At 39.4% G+C, this 19,511-nt stretch overlaps 1 protein-coding gene across 4 annotated transcripts in view; it reads left to right on the top strand.

Moving 5' to 3' along the window:
• The first annotated feature begins 335 nt into the window (after positions 1–335).
• The window catches only part of LOC126235990 (uncharacterized), a 62,517-nt gene continuing 43,341 nt past the window's right edge, over positions 336–19,511 (top strand). The window contains exons 1-3 of one of the 4 annotated variants that reach the window (XM_049944999.1): positions 336–385; positions 465–659; positions 858–956. In XM_049944999.1, the coding sequence (XP_049800956.1) occupies positions 912–956 (45 nt within the window). In that variant the 5' untranslated portion in view covers positions 336–385; positions 465–659; positions 858–911. Of the gene's footprint in view, positions 386–440; positions 660–857; positions 957–14,200; positions 16,024–19,511 lie in introns of those variants that run through there. The other 3 variants (XM_049944990.1, XR_007544857.1, XR_007544860.1) reach the window with 3 other exon arrangements.

Raw genomic sequence — 19,511 nt, 5'->3', positions numbered from 1 at the left:
GCAGTCATCAGATAATAGCGCCTAAAATTTTTGCACGCAAAGAAAACATGAGCTGTAGAATTTCGTAGCGTATGTGCTCCGTAGTGGTCTAAGCAGCAATACAAAGGAACGCATGAGGAAGATGAGAAGAAAAATGCTTATGTAATTAAATTTCAAACGGTGTAGCGCTACCATATAGCTCACAGTAACAAAATAACAGTATGGTATTAAAGTCGAAAAACAGCTCAATATGAACAATTAGCCAATGTCTCTCCAATTATAAACATTCCAGATAGAAGTTTGCTTTTCCTGCAGTTCTTCGTTAAAATATCGGCGGTAATTTTAAATGTCACAACATGATCCTATTCTAAAATAACTATCAGTATATGTACAGGCTGTAGCACAGGTAAGCGATATGACTGCAGGAAACCCAAAAAAGCGTTAATAATACTATATAGCTTGAAAATTAAATACATACTTTTCAGTGGAATCTGTGAGAAATGTGTTCTCATAGCTCCTGAACTCGTCAGTTGTTCTGGTAAACAGCAGGTTTGTATGCTGTGACGTAGAACTTATATACATCAGCCTCCTATCACGAAGCAGGTACCAATAGATACACGAAAGAAAAGTGTGATTTGCTTCACTTCTTCTGCCCCTCACTCCTACATTTAATCAGTAAAGTGAGTACTAATATGACTTTCCTGCAGCTACTTGGCTGACATGGGTCATTTGTAAAAATACTGCAAATTGCCCATCTTCATTTAAAAATAGCTATTGTCAAAATAATTGTACAGGCTTAATAAAGAATGTGCATTCAAGTAGCATTGTCTTGTTAGAGGGCAGCTAGTTGCTACCTGATATTTATTTTGCATTTTCAGGTATTGGCGGTATTATACCTGAGCACTTTTGCTGTAAGATACCTTTGGATACCTATGAAAACGTTTGCGAAGTACATTACAGCACTGGTTATTAGTGTGGTAAGTATTACTTCATTACTTCAGTTTTGGTGCAGATATTATTGTATCACGACAACTACTATTCTAGAAACTATGTACTATGCACAAAAAATTCAATAGGAGGATTGCGAAGAAAGTAATGCGCCGAATTTTTTTATTTAACATTTCTTTATTGAACAAATGAGAATTACACACACGAAAGAATGGTGTTTTATCTACACACCCTATTTTTTCCATGTAATCTCCATCCCTTTCTATGGTCTTCCTCCAGTACGAAATAAGGGCATGTAAGCCCTGTCGGTACCAATCCTTGTCCTGGTGGGGGAGCCAGTGCTTCACTGTGTGAATCACCTCATCATTGATAAAGAAACGCAAACTGCTGAGTCATAACATGTCTGTCCTTGTGAATGACAACATCAGCTCACTGAAACATGTCAGGTGGACAGCCGTGAATGGTCTACCCAACCCATGTAACTCCTCGGAACCACCTTCTGATGACCTCACCCTCTGTGCCCAGCGACTAACTGTACTTTTGTCGAAAACAGATGCTTCGTAGACTTTACACAAGCGTGTCTGAATATTCCTCACAGTTTCTTTCTCTGCGGCAAGAAATTCAATGATGGCATGTTACTTGTGATGTGCCTCACCTACAGACGCCATTTTGAAATTGTTCTGCAGCACGCTATCTGTCGGAAGTGACGGAAACTTGGCATCCTCAATCAGGAGATTTCAAATAATACATACGTAACGTTTTGAATTCATAGCATTGCTTTTGGGGTTGAAAAAAATGCGGTGCATTACTTTCTGGGCAACCCTCATATCACAAAAAAACAAGGACAACATGGAGTATTTTTAGGCATAAAACAAATAAACAGGCCAAGGAAAATAATATTGAACTTCCAGATGACAATGGCAACATGATAAATGATTTGAAATTCACATCATTGGCTATTAAATTGAATGAATTTTTCTTAAGAGTGTGTAGCTGAAAACACATGTAGGGACAATGGACATGTGGAAGAAAAAGTGATAACCTTACTTCCACAGGCAATGCATACCCCACTACCACACATCACTTTTATCAACTCACATGGAAGACAGTTAACAAATACCATTAGGTCACTAAAAAGTGTTAACTCTTCTGGCCATGATGGGATTTCAGCTTAATTAAGAAATTATTTTGCTGACTTGGTGGCACTACCCTTGATTTACGTTCTAACCAGTCAGTGAGTAACGCTGTATTTGCAGAAAGATTGAAGTACCATATATAGCACTAACACCAATATGCAGAAGTTGAGATAAGCAAGTGATCTCTAATTACAGGCCTATCAACCTCCTCCTCTATATTTCAAAATTATTGTGAGAAGGTAGCTCCCAAGAATACCAAACCATTTTTCCGAGGATAACCATAATTAACAATAGGGCATTTTAGCCTCCATGAAGGCAGTTCTACTGAGAAGTTAGTGTATCATCTAACAAGCTCTCAATTCTAGTAGAACTGAGCAATAAAAATTACCATGTTGAATTCTGTGTGATCTGTCCAAGGTCTTTGATTGTGTGGATCACAAAATTCTGGTATGGAAATTAAAATGCCATGGCATAAGTCATATTCCACTTGCTTTGATGGAGTCAGCAAGAGAACCACCACCCACCCACGGTGAGAGTTTCTATTGCTTCCCTTCAATAAAAAACAAGATCACATTAGCAGATGATGGACAGGAAATAAGATTAAATTCGGAATGGGGAAACACTAAATATGATGTGCTTCTTGATTTAGTCCTGGGCCTGTTCCTGTTCTCGGTACAAATAAGTGATTTACTTGAGACATTGGAGGACTCTTACAAAACTGCAATGTTTGCTGATGACTCAAGTACATTGATAAAATGCCCAAACTCATCCAACAGGCAAAGCTAAGAGAATAGTGGATCAGGCCAATAGATAGTTCACAGCCAACAACTTAACCCCTTTTTTTTCGAATTTATTAATTTATTTTAATCCTCATATCACATAACTCCAAACAATTTAGAAAAGATGTTTGAGATGTATTTATTATTAGTTTATTTCTTCCAAACCTGACATTTACCTGGTCTTTAGCTTTATTTATGCTTTCTTGTAGTTGTACCATATTGGGGTTTTCCCTCCAACAAAGATGCTAGTGTCATCTGCAAACAAAGTATTTATTTGTGATTCAATGCTTAGATCTAGGTCATTTATGTACAGAAGGCAAGGATAGGCTCAAGTCTGAATCCTTGAGGGACTCCACTTTTATTATTCCTGCAACTGAAAAACATATTCTATTGCTCTTATTTATTTCTTGTGATATTATTACTCCTTTCTGTTTCTGATTTGTTAAGTATTAGGAGAACCATTTCAATACAGCGCCACACTTTTGAAACTCTTCCAACTGGATTCTGTGGTCCAAGATGTCAAAAGCTTTGCCTAAATCTAAGCAAACACTAGCAGTATTTTGTTTTTTGTTATGTATGTCTAGAGCATTTTGTAGGAAATTATAAATGGCACTAGTCATGGATCTATTTTTCCAGGAATCATGCTAGGCATCAGTGAGGATTTTGTTCTTGTCCATAAATTTCATTAATCTGTTATACATGATTCCTTAGTGAGTTTTGCAAAAACTGATAACATTGAGTCTGGTGTGGAATTTTCCAAATTTGATTTGTCACCCTTTTATGAACAGGGATCACTTTGGTAGTTTTAAGATAGTCAGGAAATGTCACAGTCAAGAATGATGAGTTGATTATCTATGCAAGGGGTTTTTCAATGTTTGTAATGAATTCCTTTATGATGAAGTCTGGAATACCATCAGTTCTTGAGGACTTTTTTTTAAGGTTCTTGCTATGTGAATGATTTCATTCGGGGTGATTTCATAGAGACAGATTCAGTGGAGGCAAGAATTTACTTTGTTCTGTTGGTTGCTTGTGCTATCTCTCTTATTCTTGATTATTAGGTCTTTTGTATTTCCTGTTTAGTGCTGCCTGAAGAAATTTGCAGTCTGTTGGGTGTTAGTAGCTCTAATTTTGTCACAGTTCATGGTGACATGTTCCTTTTGCTACTTCCTTCATGGTTAATTACTTTCCATATTGCTTTTCTTTTATTTTCTGGCTCTGGTATGAACTCATCACCATCCATTATTTATAATAATAATAATAATAGTGACCCACCAGAAAGGAATTACATGAATGTGACAGAAATTATTAGATGTGACGTATATGTACAGACAAACAAATGATTACGATTTCAGAAAAGTGGATGATTTATTCAAGGGAAAGAGCGTCACAAATTGAGCAATCTATTAACACATTAGCCCACCTCTGGTCCTTACACAAGCAGTTATTCAGCTTGGTGCTGATTGATTTTTTGGGTATCTTCCTGAGGGATATTGTGCCAAATTATGTACAATTGATGCACTAGATCATCAAAATCCCAAGATGGTTGGAGGGCCATGTCTATGTTGCTTCAAACACTCTCAACTGGGGAGACCTAACTGGCCAAGGTCAGGTTTGACAAGTGTGAACGGAAGTAATAGAAACTCTCACCGTGTGTGGGTGGTGGTTCTCTTGCTGAAATGTAAACCCAGGATGGCATGCCATTAAGGGCAATAAAATAGGACATAGAATAATGTTGATGTACCACTGTGCTGTAAGGATGCCATGAATGACAACCAAAGGGATCCTGTTATGAAATGAAGTGGCACCCCTGACCACCACTCTAGGTTGTCAGGCTGTATGGCAGACAACTGTCAAATTAGTATCCCACAACTGCCTGGGGTGTGTCCAGACATGTCTTTGTCTTGAAATCTCATTGACTGGAGTAGAATTGTCTTCAGTGATGTGTCCTGCCTCATGATCCCAGTAACCAATGAACATGTGTCTGCAGACACCCCATACAGCTGTGGGGGTACCAACCTGACTGCCACCTTCCATACAGCCTGACAACCAGGACTGATGGTCAGGGGTGCCAATTCATTTCATAGCAGAGTCCCTTTAGTTGTCATCCATGGCACCACTACAACACAGAGGTATGTCGATAATATTCTATGTCCTGTTTTATTGCCCTTCACAGCAAGCCGTCCGGACTTACATTTCAGTGAGATAATGCTCACCTGCACATGGCATGAGTTTCTACTGCCTGTCTTCATGCTTGGCAGCCCTACCTTGGCCAGCAAGATTGCTGGATCTCTCCCCAATTGAGAATGTTTGGAGCTTTGTGGGTAGCTACCTCCAACCAGGTTTGGATTTTGACAATCTAATGTGCCAGTTGGACAAAATGTGGCATGATATCCCTCAGAAGCACATACAGCAACTACACAAATCGCTGCCAACCAAATAACCGCTTACATAAAGGCCAAAGGTGGACCAGCATGTTATTGACTTGCTCCATTTGCAAAGCTTTTTCTCTTGAATAAGTCGTCATTCTTTTCTAAAATTGTAATCATTTGTTTGTCTGTACATGTAAATCACATCTACCAACTTCTGTCCCATTTGCATAATTCCTTCTTGCTTCTTTCTTTTCTTTTTTTTTCTTCTAAAGTGTATAACTATTAAGGAGACTATGCATCAGAAGGTTCAGAAAGAACTTCCTATTGTGGCACAAAATTCTATAACCGGTTGCCAGTGAACATTAAGCAGGAAACTGAAAATACCCAGGTACTTAACAACCAAGTAAAAGACTATCTCTTTAGTCATTTCTTCTCAAATTTATCAGAATATCTTGACTTAGGAGCATTACTTCCGCATAACTGTAATACTTGTATTATGTGGGTCATGACTTTGCTAGTATGTAGCCAGCTGTAGACTATGTAAAGTTACAGTAATGCTTCGTGTAAAGAATTAGTTAAAAACAGCACCTGAGTAGTACCAGTGTGGGAAGATGAGCAGTGGCTTTTTTGAAAGCAGCTGTTTCCTCCTAACATAGTTGTGTAAAGTAATCAAGAAGTGGGTAATAGTTTGTTGTTAGTATACTTTACCAAAGAAGCCAGCAGTTGTTGTCTCTTCTTGTTAATGTAGAACTTGATTCGTTCTACAGCCCCACAGGCTCTCCTTCTTGATGAGACTTACAAAATACAATGTGTGAATGAATGAATAACTATGTAACATGCCTTTCGATAACTATTTCGGTGACATCATTACAAGGACTAGTGTTGAAAATTGTGTTCAGTGATTTTTGCTTAATGGTTCATACATCCATTCATTGTGGGGGACCCTCATGTATCTGTAACAAGTCAAGTGTACATTGACGGAGACAAATAAATCAGAAACTAGTTATAAAATAAAGAGGATCTGAAATACAGATTCGCAATAGCAAGAAAAGCTGTTTTGAAGAAGAGAAATACTTCAACATCTAATACAAATTTTCCTTGTCTTGAATGTGGCCTTATACAGAATTGAAACATGGGTACTAAACATTACAGAAATGACATATGCTAGAAATTAATAATATACAATGTACTGAATAAAGTAAGGGATAAAGTAAGTGGATTAATTTTGTTCCACATATGCTGTAAAGACAACTTCTTTTGAAAATGTGGAGATATTGGCCTAGGGGCAGAAGAGAGCCTGGAAGAGGCTAGCTGATAGTTTGAGGTCTTCTAATGAAGGTTCGCCAATTTATTCAGAGAGAGTGAAATCAGATCACTTACAATGGAAAGACACTCCAAATGTTAAAACTGCAATAGTCAAGTGCCGAAGCATTTGTAACAGAGTTCCTGAATGTACTGCCTGCCAGGAAAGCTGTTGCACACAAATTATACTGGGAACCAAGACCTGTATGAAGCCCAAAATGGGAAGCTCCGAAATACTTAAGAAGACTTGGAATGTACAGTGAAAAGTCAGGTTAGAAACCATAGGAGGGGGAGTGTTCTTTGCAATTGACAAAAATAGTGTCTGCTGAGGTTGAAGTAATCTGAGTGCAAATTTATCTGTGACTAACCAGACTAGGTGAACTCAAGTTAGTCATCAAATGTTTTTATTGGCCATCCTTTTTTGCCATAACAGTTGTAGAACCATTCAGAAAAATCTACACTCATTAAAGTGGGAGTACCCTGATCATGCACTGTCAGTTTGAGATGAGTTTAAACTACCAAGTATTGACTGGGATGTCTATGGATTCATTGGAGGTAGTATGAACAGACAGTCTAGTGAAGTAGTTCTGAACATGTTTTCTGAAAACTGTCTGAGAAGCTAGCTTGACAACCCACACAATATGAATATTATAGATCTTGTAGTGCGAGTAGATGTGACGTTATCAACAGTGCCAATATAGGTACAGGAACTGGCGATTATGTCATTATAGTAGTGATGGGTACTTAAGTTAAAAAATTCATCAAGGAGGCTAGGAGAATTTTTATGTTGGAAACAGCAGACAGCAATTGTTAAGATCCTACTTAGACAGTGAGTGGATATCATTTAGTTCCAATACGGCGAACATGAGGAATTAGGTCAAAGTTTAAACTGATTGCACAGAAATGTTAATGGGCAAAAGTTAGCAGAAATTTATGTGTCTATAAAAAGATAGACGCGCGAAGTATATAGCTTCCACCATCATACATTACCAAGAGATCTTGCCAAGAGCCTGGGAAAATTCTGATCCTGCATAAAATCACTATGCAATTTGAAGGCTTCTATCCAGTCATTCGTTAACTAGTCTGGTGTGACAATAGAACGCAGCAAAATGGAAAGCTGAAGTTTTAAATTTCGCATTTAAAAAAATCATTCATGCAGAAGGACTGTACAGATATACCATTATTTGATGTCACCAAGCAGGGTGTATACGACGTGGGACAACCGGGAGATCCGCCCGGGAATTTTTTCATCCGGGAGAAAACCGGGAAAAACTCGGGAATTTTTCATTGTTTTAGCTTTCAGATAAATTTTTGTAATTTTGACTGGTAAGAACCGATTCTCTAACAAAGGATACTGTATACCGCTACTGCAGAATAATACTGCAGCAATAAAACATGAACGACAGAAAAAACGAAAATTAAAACTTAAATTGCAAAGGAAATGCGCCATATACAGCAACAAAACACAGTGCTCATACAAGTGTCTGCCAACAGCAAAATGTGTCAAAGGCTTTAGGAAGACTATGCAATGTTCCGTAACAATAAATTGCCTCCGATGAGCGTGACGTCACAACTGTTTACATTAGATTTTTTTTTTTAGCAGCGAGACCATGCGCATGCGCAGTTGAGTAGTACCTATATTGGTGTTCTGTGAGTAGTACCTTCTCCGGCTTCTGGCTACAGGAATGTGGCTGTTGGCTGTGTAAGCAGTCGCAGTAAGCAGCTAGACGCTGCCGGGAAGAATTTTACTGAAGTGTCCAAGCTGCCAGATTCTTGCATGCATAGTAGGTCCAGATCTATGAGGGGGGTGGGGGGCAAATTCATACTCTATCGATTATTCATTCATATGACTTTGAAACGCATCCCTGTCGGTTTTTGAAAATTTTTGAACACATTCTAAGTTGATTTATGAATGAATCGTAAGTTGATTTGTGAATGCGTGCGTGGTGTACATGACGTCTGTCACGGGAATCCTCGTCGCATGTAGAAACAAACTTTCCTACAGACAAAAGGGGCTATATGAGCTGAACCGAGTAAGGCCAAACGGATGAATGCCAACCGCTGTCTGATTGTGTGGTTGATTAGGTTTGCGAATGATGAGCGTTGTTATAATTACTAGCTAAATCCTCAGACTACAGGAGAGGAAATAAATGAATAACAGGTAAGAAAGATTACATATTACCTTCTCGGTATACCCAGGAAAATGAAACTTTGACAGAAAATTTTGGCCAGATCGCTATATTCGTAAGGGCCAGTTGTACAGTCCCCGGCTAGCAGCCGCATCAAGTTTTATTCTGGAAGAAGCGCGGAAAACACGTTGTACGAACATGTAGCAAGGCCTAACCAGAGAATAATCGCGGGATAACTAAACCGGTGATTCTGGCAGAGTTAGTAGAGTTAACCTGCGAATAAGCTTTGACATTGGCAGGAATAGTTACAGAATTAGTGATAACAAGACTGTTTGTTAGAACGAGGAAGGAGAAGAAACCGGGACATCACATAAATTATGGCTGTGGACGAGCGGTTCTAGGCGCTACAGTCTGGAACCGCTACGATCGCAGGTTCGAATCCTGCCTCAGGCATGGATGTGTGTGATGTCCTTAGGTTAGTTAGGTTTAAGTAGTTCTAAGTTCTAGGGGACTGATGACATCAGAAGTGCTCAGAGCCAGCCACATAAATTATGGAACAATATGACGATTCCAAGTTTGCATAAAAATTTCGTACTACTACTTTTCTATCTCATACTTGAGAAACTGGAGTGCATGAATGAAGTGTGAAACTATTTTCTAACGTAAAGCTTTTTGCTTGTAGTAGGCCTAATAGGCATTTGATAATGGTACTTTGTGAATTATATTCTGTAGTAACAAAAAAGACCGTTTGTGCCAAAACAGTCTCGTTTATTTGGTGTGTATTACAATTGTTGCAGTATTAGAAAGGCCTATTTTGTTTTATCTAGCAGACAGTGACAAAATAGACGTAATCAGATCGGGAAACCACACCAGTCTTGGGTAATATTTGCATTAACAGTTTTTTCAGTATAGCAAAACGTTTGACGAACTTTGATGAAGTAATAGATTCTTCCGCAGAAAGGAAAGCACGCCATGTAAAGCTGTGGCAAGATTAGAGAGAAAAAAATTCTGTGAGCTAAGGACTGAAGAAATGTGTGTTGTCTTGCTTGTCTCATGTCTTTACTGGGCTTATGTATCCTACATTTAATTTATGTCACACAAAGCAGCAAGTTGTTAGCTGATAGGGAATAAAGAGTGCAAATTTTCTGAAGAGTTCTTTTTTTTTTAAAAAAAAAAAAAAAAAGAGGGGCAGTATGTCAAACTGGCCGATTGTAAAGCCCGGTCCACACACAACGATCTGTCTGCGCAGACATTGGCGCAGATGTCTGTACATGCAAAAGATCGCTGCAAATGTGTGCTCACACGACACAAACCCCAATCTACTACTCGCCCGCCATCTGTCGGTGTAGAAAAGAAATATCCGTGGCAAGCGACTACGCTCCCCGTAAACGTCAAAAATTTAATTCAGTTATTTTGAAATATAGAAATGGAGGAAGTTCTGTTGTGGTCTGGGTTCGCAACTTGTGTTGCAAAAAACATTCAGACCAACCGCAGGAAACAGAGAAGGCAGTCAAAATGGTGTAGACAGTGGTTGCTAAAGCGAAAGCAGTTTTCTCACGTACATTTACTGCGGGAGTTGCAGGGCGAACCTGTTTTGTTTTACATTACCTCGTGTTCCATTTCCTGGCACATTGACACTCCAATTTCATCTTCAATTGTACTCCTGCTTCGTCTTGGCGTTTCTTGATCACTAAGAAAGCCAAGCAGATCAAAATATCATAACGTTGGCTGGTATACTTGATCTACTCTTACACCAGATCTTCTAGATTTCCGAACTTTGGATAACTCTTTTCGGTAAACAGTTCGCTGACAGACTTAATTTACTTGACTTGCCTTCATGAACTCATCCTTCAGGACAGCGTAAATAGCTTCACATGTGTTGGGTATTTTTTTACTCAACGCTTGTTTCGATATTGCAGTTAAAAATTCCAAATCCTTGTAGCTCCTTCCTGTTGCTAGGAATCTTAACGTTACCGCCAGCCGTTCATGAGGAGAAATTGCCCTTCTCATACGAGTATTTTTTCTCATAATATGAGGGGTTATAAGCTTTAAGAGATAATTATAAGTTTCGACATCCATCAGCAAATAATTTCGCCAGTTCGCAACAATTATTTTTTTATTACCGTTTCTCTGTTTGCTGAGGCGCCAACTGCCCGCAATTTTTCAATTAGAGCATTGTATGCTGCTGTCTTTTTGTCTCGGTCACTATATTTTTTATTTTTAATCTTCCACAGACATGGGTGGTTTCTATACATTTCAATGAATTCACTTACAAACTCTCGAGAGCACTGACGAGTATCAGCCATTTTAATGCCCTATGCGCACGAATACAAACACTAGACTGAGCAAACAGCTGTTTCGCGCCATATTTGGGGCGATCTCCTGTCCACACGCTCCAACTTGTCTGCGCAGATGTGGTTTGAACCCACAGATTTGAGAGGTTTCGCTCAAACCTCCAACTCCAACTTCAAGGTTTGCACACACCTCGGGTTGGTGCAAATCTTCTGTCCACACGCAACGATCTGTCTGCGCAGATGTGATGTGCGCAGACATTTGCGCAGACAGATCGTTGCGTGTGGACGGGCCTTAAGCAGGAGAGGCACCACAGGACATTTTAATTTCCACTGTCCTGAATATGGTTTCATGGCATCCATTACAAAATATACACGTTTCAATTCCACAGAGCGAAGTACGGTGACGTGCGATAGAGGAATGCTGCGTGAGGAGGCGAGGCTCTGCACTTTGGCACACTTAAGGCCCGTCCACACGTAACGATCTGTCTGCGCAAATGTCTGCACACATCACATCTGCGCAGACAGATCGTTGCATGTGGACAGAAGATTTGCACCAACCTGAGGTGTGTGCAAACCTGGAAGTTGGAGTTGGAGGTTTGAGCGAAACCTCTCAAATCTGTGGGTTCAAACCACATCTGCGCAGACAAGTTGGAGCGTGTGGACAGGAGATCGCCGCAAATCTGTCGCGAAACAGCTGTTTGCTCAGTCTAGTGTTCGTATTTGTGCGCACAGGGCATTAAATTGGCTGATACTCGTCAGTGTTCTCGAGAGTTTGTAAGTGAATTCATTGAATTTGTAGAAACCACCCATGTTTGCGGAAGATTAAAAGTAAAGAATATAGTGACCGAGACAAAAAGATTGCAGCATACAATGCTCTAATTGAGTTATCCAAAGTTCAGAAATCTAGATATGGTGTAGGAGTAGATCAAGTATACCAGCCAACGTTATGGTATTTTGATCTGCTTGGCTTTCTTAGTGATCAAGAAACACCAAGACCAAGCAGGAGTACAATTGAAGATGAAATTGGAGTGTCAGTGTTACCGCCAGCCGTTCATGAGGAGAAATTGCCCTTCTCGTACAAGTATTTTTCCTCATAATATGAAGGGTTACAAGCTTTAAGAGATAATTATAAGTTTCGACATCTATCCGCAAATAATTTCGCCAGTCGTTAGGTTCGTCCTGCAACTCTCTCAGTAAATTTACGTGAGAAAACTGCTTTCGCTTTAGCAGCCACTGTCTGCCCGCTTTCTCTGTTTCCTGCGGTTGGTCTGAATGTTTTTTGCAACACAAGTTGCGAACACAGACCACAACAGAACTTCCTCCATTTCTATATTTCAAAATAATTGAATTAAATGTTTGACGTTTACGGGGAGCGTAGTCGCTTGCCACTTATATTTCTTTTCTACACCGACAGATGGCGGGCGAGTAGTAGATTGGGGTTTGTGTCGTGTGAACACACCACATTTGCAGCGATATTTTGCATGTACAGACATCTGCACCGATGTCTGCGCAGACAGATCGTTGCGTGTGGACCGGGCTTTACGAGCAAATGACATCGCTTACATTTCCTCGAACAGATATGTTTTATTCATCAGACTCTTCAGAAAGATGTGCGCTACAAAATGAACATATTTTTGAAAATTCTATTTTTTAAAATATTTGACATCCTATCTCAAACGCTCGAGGGAGTGGCTGGGTATTGCCCTGGTTCGGAAATATCATAGATCCGGGGCTGATGCGCAGAGCAGTCTGAGTTGCAGTGGGGAAGTTGGTAGTCTCCACGTGACCAATGTTTACATTTAGTGATTTTGCTATTTCCTCTTTATTTACTGCCCTCACGTCAGATGAAAAGAAAACAGATTTCTGCGGCCAGGAGCTATCAAGTGAATTAAAATACATTCACATAATTTCGAAAGGCTAAAATGTGTTATTAGTTGGAGATTTTATTTTATTTCCACCTTTCTGACAGTCAAGCATTAATTGCCTTGCAGAACAATGAAGAGGTTATTTTTGTCGGTTTGTTAAAGAAATTTTTTCCGCTGAGGCAGACAATATATTTGAAACGAAGTGTTTAATTCCACACACTGTTCGCTGCATTTCAAGTGCACGTTTTCAACTTCTAGCACGTATGGCATTATGCCATAATAAAGAACCAAACATGAGATAACACAATACTGGTACTCCAAGAAAATTTACATCCTGAAAACCACATTGAAAGGCTTAATATCAGGTCGTGGCCTACTTAACTGGGAATCTGGACATACGAATGTGCACTTTAAATGTGCACAGTTTAGTATGGGTCACGAAATTCCGATGCTCTTGGAGTATCCTCTGATGTCTTGTATCTTTTATGACATAATGTACGATCTTTTAATGTTTTACACGAACGAACATACGGGCTCCCTACGACATCCCTACGACATCGTAGCTGCGCAAGTGCGGTGACGCCTGTCATATAGTGCTCTGTGGCAACTGTAGAAATGAACCATTTCTAAGAGGCCACGGGAAAATATTCCAAATGGTGATTTCCAAAGCGTTACCATCAAAGTACCATTCTGGCAGTTACAATGGAGATATGTTAGTTAATGTACGATGAATTTTTTTAAATCACAGATCGTTTGACTCTCATTTAAAAATCAACTCTTTGATGACGAGCCATTTAGATGAATTTTGAGCCCAGAAGATCAGACATTTCTGTCGTTATTACCACATTTGTGTGGTGTGATATAGGCTATCTTAAATTGTAATACGCGCTTAAAAGTCCAACATTGTATGGGAAAGCTTAGCTTCTCTTGCAGCGTATTAATCTTACAGACCAATATTATATGTGAAAGCTTTGCGTTTCGTGTATCAACACTATGTATATTAATTTAAACCATTAACTTTTCCTGTTTGTGTGTTCGCGCTACTTAACAGTGATGTTGCTATTGGCTGACTACATCACGTGTCCTAAGCTCTGAATACCCGCTGTCATTGGCTGGCTAGATCACGTGTCATAAGTTATGACTGGCTTACAAAAGCGCATCGCAGTCTCGATTTCAATGCTTCTGAAAGTAGCATGCTGTGTTTGATGGAATTCGAATTTATACTTTCGTAATACGAAAATATTCAGCATACATGTTGTTGCACATCAAAGATCTTCCCAAAACGCGTTTTTTCCCTGTGTTTAGTTTTCTAAATCCCTTGGACATTCTACTCCCATGTATAAAACCATAATCATTCAAAGATCTTATAAGTTATACAGTTCTGAGCTATAATGTACTGTCAGTTAACAGGGAAAAAGTATGTTTTCACCTGGGAGAAAGTGTATTTTTAACCGGGAAATCCAGGAATTTTTTTCCTTGTCCGCATATACACCCTGCAAAGGCTGTAGGAATGATATCGCTGGCATTATGAAGCAATTGAAAGAGTTGAAAACAAGCAAGTTGCTAGGTCCGGATGGAATCCTAATTCAGTTTTTCAGAGAATAATCTTTAGTATCACCCCTTACTTAGCTTGCATTTGTAGTAGATTTTTTACCCAGCAGAAAGTCCCAAACAACTGGAGAAAAGTTGCGTGTAACTTCTGCGTTTAAGAAGAGGCATACAGACTAATTTCCATAATGTCAGTTTGCTTCAGAATTCTTGAGCTTATTTTAAGAATGAAAGTAATAAATTTCCTAGAGACAGAATAGCTTCTGCCCTTTTCTCACGTCATCCTGCGAACCATGGATGAAGGGAACAGGTAGATTCCATATTCCTATATTTCTAGAAAGTGTTCGATACATTGCCCCAATGCAGACTATTAACGAAGGTTTGAGTAGACAGAATAGGTTCTGAGATATGTAAGTGGCTCAAAGATTTTAGAAATAACAGAACCGAGTATGTTGTCCTGGGTGGCAAGTGTTCATCAGAGACGAGCGTGCCACACAGAGTGCCCCAGGGACGTGTGGTAGGACCACCGATGTTCTCTACATGCATAAATGATCTGCATGAGCAGCAATTTATGGCTGATTGCTGATGACACTGTGGTGTACGGGAGGGTGTTATCATCATTGATTGACTGTATGAGGATACAGTATGACTTATAATTCCTTGTTGGTATGATAACTGGCAGATTGCTCTAAGTGTACAAAATATAAATTAATGCACATTGAGTATGAAAAACAATTCTGAAACATTTCAGTAAAGTATTAATAGTGTGTATCTTGTTACATTCATGTCAATTAAATATCTAGGAATAATGTTGCAAAGCAGTATGACATGGAACATGCACATATGATCGGTAGTAGTAAAGGCAAATGGTTGACTTTGATTTATTTGGAGAATTCTAGGAAGATGTTGCTCATTTATAAAGGAGATTGCATACAAAACACTAGTGCGACCCATTTTTGAGTACTGCTTGGGTGTTTAGGATCCTCACCATGTTGGATTAAAAGGAGACACAAAAGCAACTCAGTGGTGCACAGCTAGATTTGTTACCAATGAGTGTGGGCAACATGCAAGCATTACAGGCACAAAATACTATTGAGAAAATTTAGAGAACTGCGAGTTGCTGCTGGCTGCAGAACTATTCTATTGTATGTAAATTGAAGGTGGAGAGGGGAAGAATGGAAAGGAAAGTGGAGGGATCACTGCTGTCAGCCACATTGGGACATTACGTGGAATCGGTGGTGATGAGGGAAAAATGTATAACGGACAAGGATTCAAACCCGGGATCTCCTGCTTATTATGCAGGTGCAGTAACCACTGTGCCATCCAGGACACAGTGTTATTGCAACTGCACGGACTATTTCAGCCTGCCTCACAGCTGATCCACACTCCCATCGAGTGCCAGGCTTTTCCAAGATTCCCACAGGAGGCCAGACGTATTTGTGCATATGCACTGAAGAAGGTGGATTCATTGCCCAGTTAGGCCTATCAAATTATATGAATGTGTGGTGTCTGTTCTTTTGGACTGTCTGAAAGAACAGACACTGCACATTCATACAATTCTATTGCTTGAAATGTAAATTTCGTGTAAGGTCTGTGAAGAAATTAGGACTTGTATAGAGGCATATATACAGTTGCTTTTGACTGGAGTGGTGCTGGTGATGATTGTAGCACATTGTGAGTGATTCATTAGTTATGATTATGAGATACAGTTTTTTATCTAAATTTAATTGATTGCTATTTCATTGTTATAATCTGCTGTTGTAGTTAAAATACGTATTAGCTGTTTTACATCTACACTGTTGAATCTCGCAATGCTTTGCCATTGCTAAATATATGTGGGAATTGGGAATTGTATATTCTCGTCCAAATCTCCTTCCCCCTCTCCCCCCCCCCCCCTTTCTAGGTCTCTTCTTGGTCTGTCTCCTCTTCTTCACCCACTCCCTCTCTTTGTTCACCTCCTGCTCCTCTGCCTTCTTACTGCCCATCTCCCCCCCCCCCCCCCCGCTCCCTTGCAATCTCTCTCTGTCATCTCCTCATCCCCCCCCCATCTCTGCCCATCTCCTCCTCCCCCCTCTTCTCGATTTGCTTCCGCCTCCCCTCTCTGTTCATCTCCTCTTCCAGTCTCTCTCTCTCTGTGACCCCAAGCATTGTTTATTGTTGTTACATATGAAACATTTATTAGGAAATGAATTCACTTAAAATGAATGGGTAAATCAGTTGTGATCATTAACATAAAAGTTACAGGAGACGCTTCTGGAGCTGCTGGTTGTGTGTGGACAGTAGCTTCAGTGAAAGTATTTCTCATAGTTGTAATCTTTGAATGGATAGGATCGCAAAGTTTTGGATGTTCAGATTCCATAATAATATTTCTGGTAATAAGTTGGTAACTCACAAGTACAACTTTCCTCTTTCTTTTTAAAACTGGCTGTGAGTAAGAAAAGAATATACACACTGCTGTGTATACAGGTTTTGTTTAAAATTATATATAAGGAGAAGAAATATATGTGGAAGAAACAATTTCTCCAATGGTTTAAATGCCCTGGTATCTAAGTTAAAACTTACTGTAAGAAAGAAAACAAAACCACTTATTTTCACAGGAAAGTAATTTCTCTCTTGCAGTTGGTTTTAACATAAGAACACCATATTTTTGTTAAATAAAATGCCGAGCCTATGTCCGTCTGAATGTCAGTACAGTGTTGTCTTAAGGTTTGAAGTAAAATGGTCAATAACTTTTTGAGATTTTTTTCCTAACCAAAGTTTCCTGTATGAAGTATTATGTATATACTTATATACTACATATGTTTAAAAAATATACATCCTATGTCTGTCTGAATTTTTATTGGAGCATTGTGCAAAAATTTGAAATAAATTGGTCAAGAACTTTTTGAGAGTTTTGATGACAGTGTTTCCCCTTTTTGTTTAACCACACACACACACACACACACACACACGCACGCACGCACACACACACACACACACACACACACACACACACACACACTCTCTCTCTGAGTGGTGGCAGAACACCCACATAAAAGGTTGTAATTGGAAAAGGAATAGATTTTGGGAAAGTCACCCAGAACTGCAGATCAGAGGAGACTAACTGCATGGGATGAGAAGGAAAGACCGATTGTTGGGGACTGCATCGGATGAGATTTGAAAACCTGAGAGCTTAAAGGTGGAAGACAGGGTAATAAGTGAGACAGAGATTACTGCTTAAACATCATGCATGAGTTAATAAGAGTGAAAAGCTAAGTGCATTTTACGTAACAGAGGTGGGAGGGGGGCAGTGAGAAATAGACGATTAAGACAATGAAAGATGTAGAAATGCTGAGACAGAAGGAATTAATATAGATTAAGGACAGGTTGGTGCGAGAACCAAGGACATGTTGTAACGCTAGTTCCTACCTGCAGAGTTAAGAGAAATTGATGTATGCGGGAAGAAGAATCCAGATGGCGCATGTGGTGAAACAGGCACTGAGGTCTCGATTGTCATGTTGTTGAGCATACCCTGCAACACGATATTGCCTGTTGCCATTATACACCCTCTGCCTACGCCCATTCATCCTATTTGTTAATTAGGTGGTAGTCATGTTGATATAAAAGGCTGAATATATATATAAACACACACACACACACACCACATATATTAAAGAAATATGCAGCCTACATCCATCAGAACGTATATGAGAGTGTCACATAAAAATCTGAACTAAACTGGTGAATCACCTTTTGAGATTTTTGCTAACAGTGTTTCCTCTCTCTCTCTCTCTCTCTCTCTCTCTCTTTCTTTCTTTCTTTCTTTGTCATCTCCCCCTTATTGGCAGGGGTTGGGCTGCAGCCAAGCAAATTAAAAAAAATTGTAATGAGAATATACGAACAAAATTTGGGGCATTTTCTATTTTAGAGCAAAAATAAAAGGACAGTTGGGGGAAAAATATCTGAAAATATATACATTTTAAAAACATATTGCAGGAGAGTAAAATTCTTCTAATAAAACACTGAAGCACTGAAAATTTACTTAAAATATGAAGGAATTGCACTAGGGTTAGAAGTATTGCCGAAGGTGAGAGTAATTTACATAGGGCTGAAGGAAAGGTGTAGAAAGAGAGGGGTCTGTGAAGTAGGGAAAATATGGAAATGAGAGGTAGGAGTTGAGGTGGATAGTGGGTAATACAGTTGGTGGGAAAGAAAGAGGGTGAGAAGTAGTGTGTCATGTGAGTAGGGCAATGATTGCAGTAGGAAAGGAATGGGGATGGATGGAAAGAGAAAGTAGAAAGGAACCCTGATGTGGGATGGGATGGGTGGGGAAGAGTTAAAGTTGGTAGTGAGGATAAATATTGGGGTGAGTCTCATTGTCTGGGAGAGGGAGTTGGTTGTTGCATTGGGATAGGATATGGAGTGTGTGTAGGTGTAGGGATGGAGAGATGTGTTTGAAAAGGTGTGCAACATTCCAGGATTTGTGATCAGAGAGGAGACAATGGGGTGACTGGAATCGAGTTTGTGGATGGAGATGCGAAGGTGTTCGATGTTGATGAAGAGGGCTGGGAATCTTATGAGATGGTGGAGGATCTGTGTGTGTGTGTGTGTGTGTGTGTGTGTGTGTGTGTGTACCATTGTGAAAAAATTTGAAGTAAATCGGTCAACAACTTTCAGATGTTTTCGCTGTTAACCTTTCCCTTTTACAGAGTATATAAATAAAGTGGTGGAAATTAGTATAAAGGCATGTTGTTATTTGTAGGAAGAAATATGTTTCTTTATGTATTTGTTATTGCACACATTTTTCCTTTGGTTTATAACAAAGCAAAACAAAACACATTCTCATTTCACAATTAAAATTAGGCCAAGTACTTAAAAACTGAAAAAAAAGGCAGTCTTTCAAGTAGGGAGGGGAGGAAGTTCTTATGTAGGCAGGTCTGCTAGATGATGCACACAAGGGTAATGTCAAAAGTTTGCTGCAGTTTCAGTTCGGAGGTGTGTGTGCTAACATTGTATGACAGTTATTGTTATAATGCCGTATGGAAAGCCTCTATCAGGTGATGAGCAAGTAAGTATTAAGGTGTACAAAGCCTGGTCTAATCACCATATTGCTAAGAAATTAAGGCATTCCAGTGGTGTTGTTGATAATTTTGTCCGACTGTGTGCACATTATGGCAAAAATG

The sequence above is a fragment of the Schistocerca nitens genome, chromosome 1, assembly GCF_023898315.1.
Source record: "Schistocerca nitens isolate TAMUIC-IGC-003100 chromosome 1, iqSchNite1.1, whole genome shotgun sequence".
NCBI lineage: Eukaryota > Metazoa > Arthropoda > Insecta > Orthoptera > Acrididae > Schistocerca > Schistocerca nitens.
The sequence above is the reverse complement of the archived record's forward strand: the minus strand, read 5'-3'. Positions and strand labels throughout refer to the sequence as shown.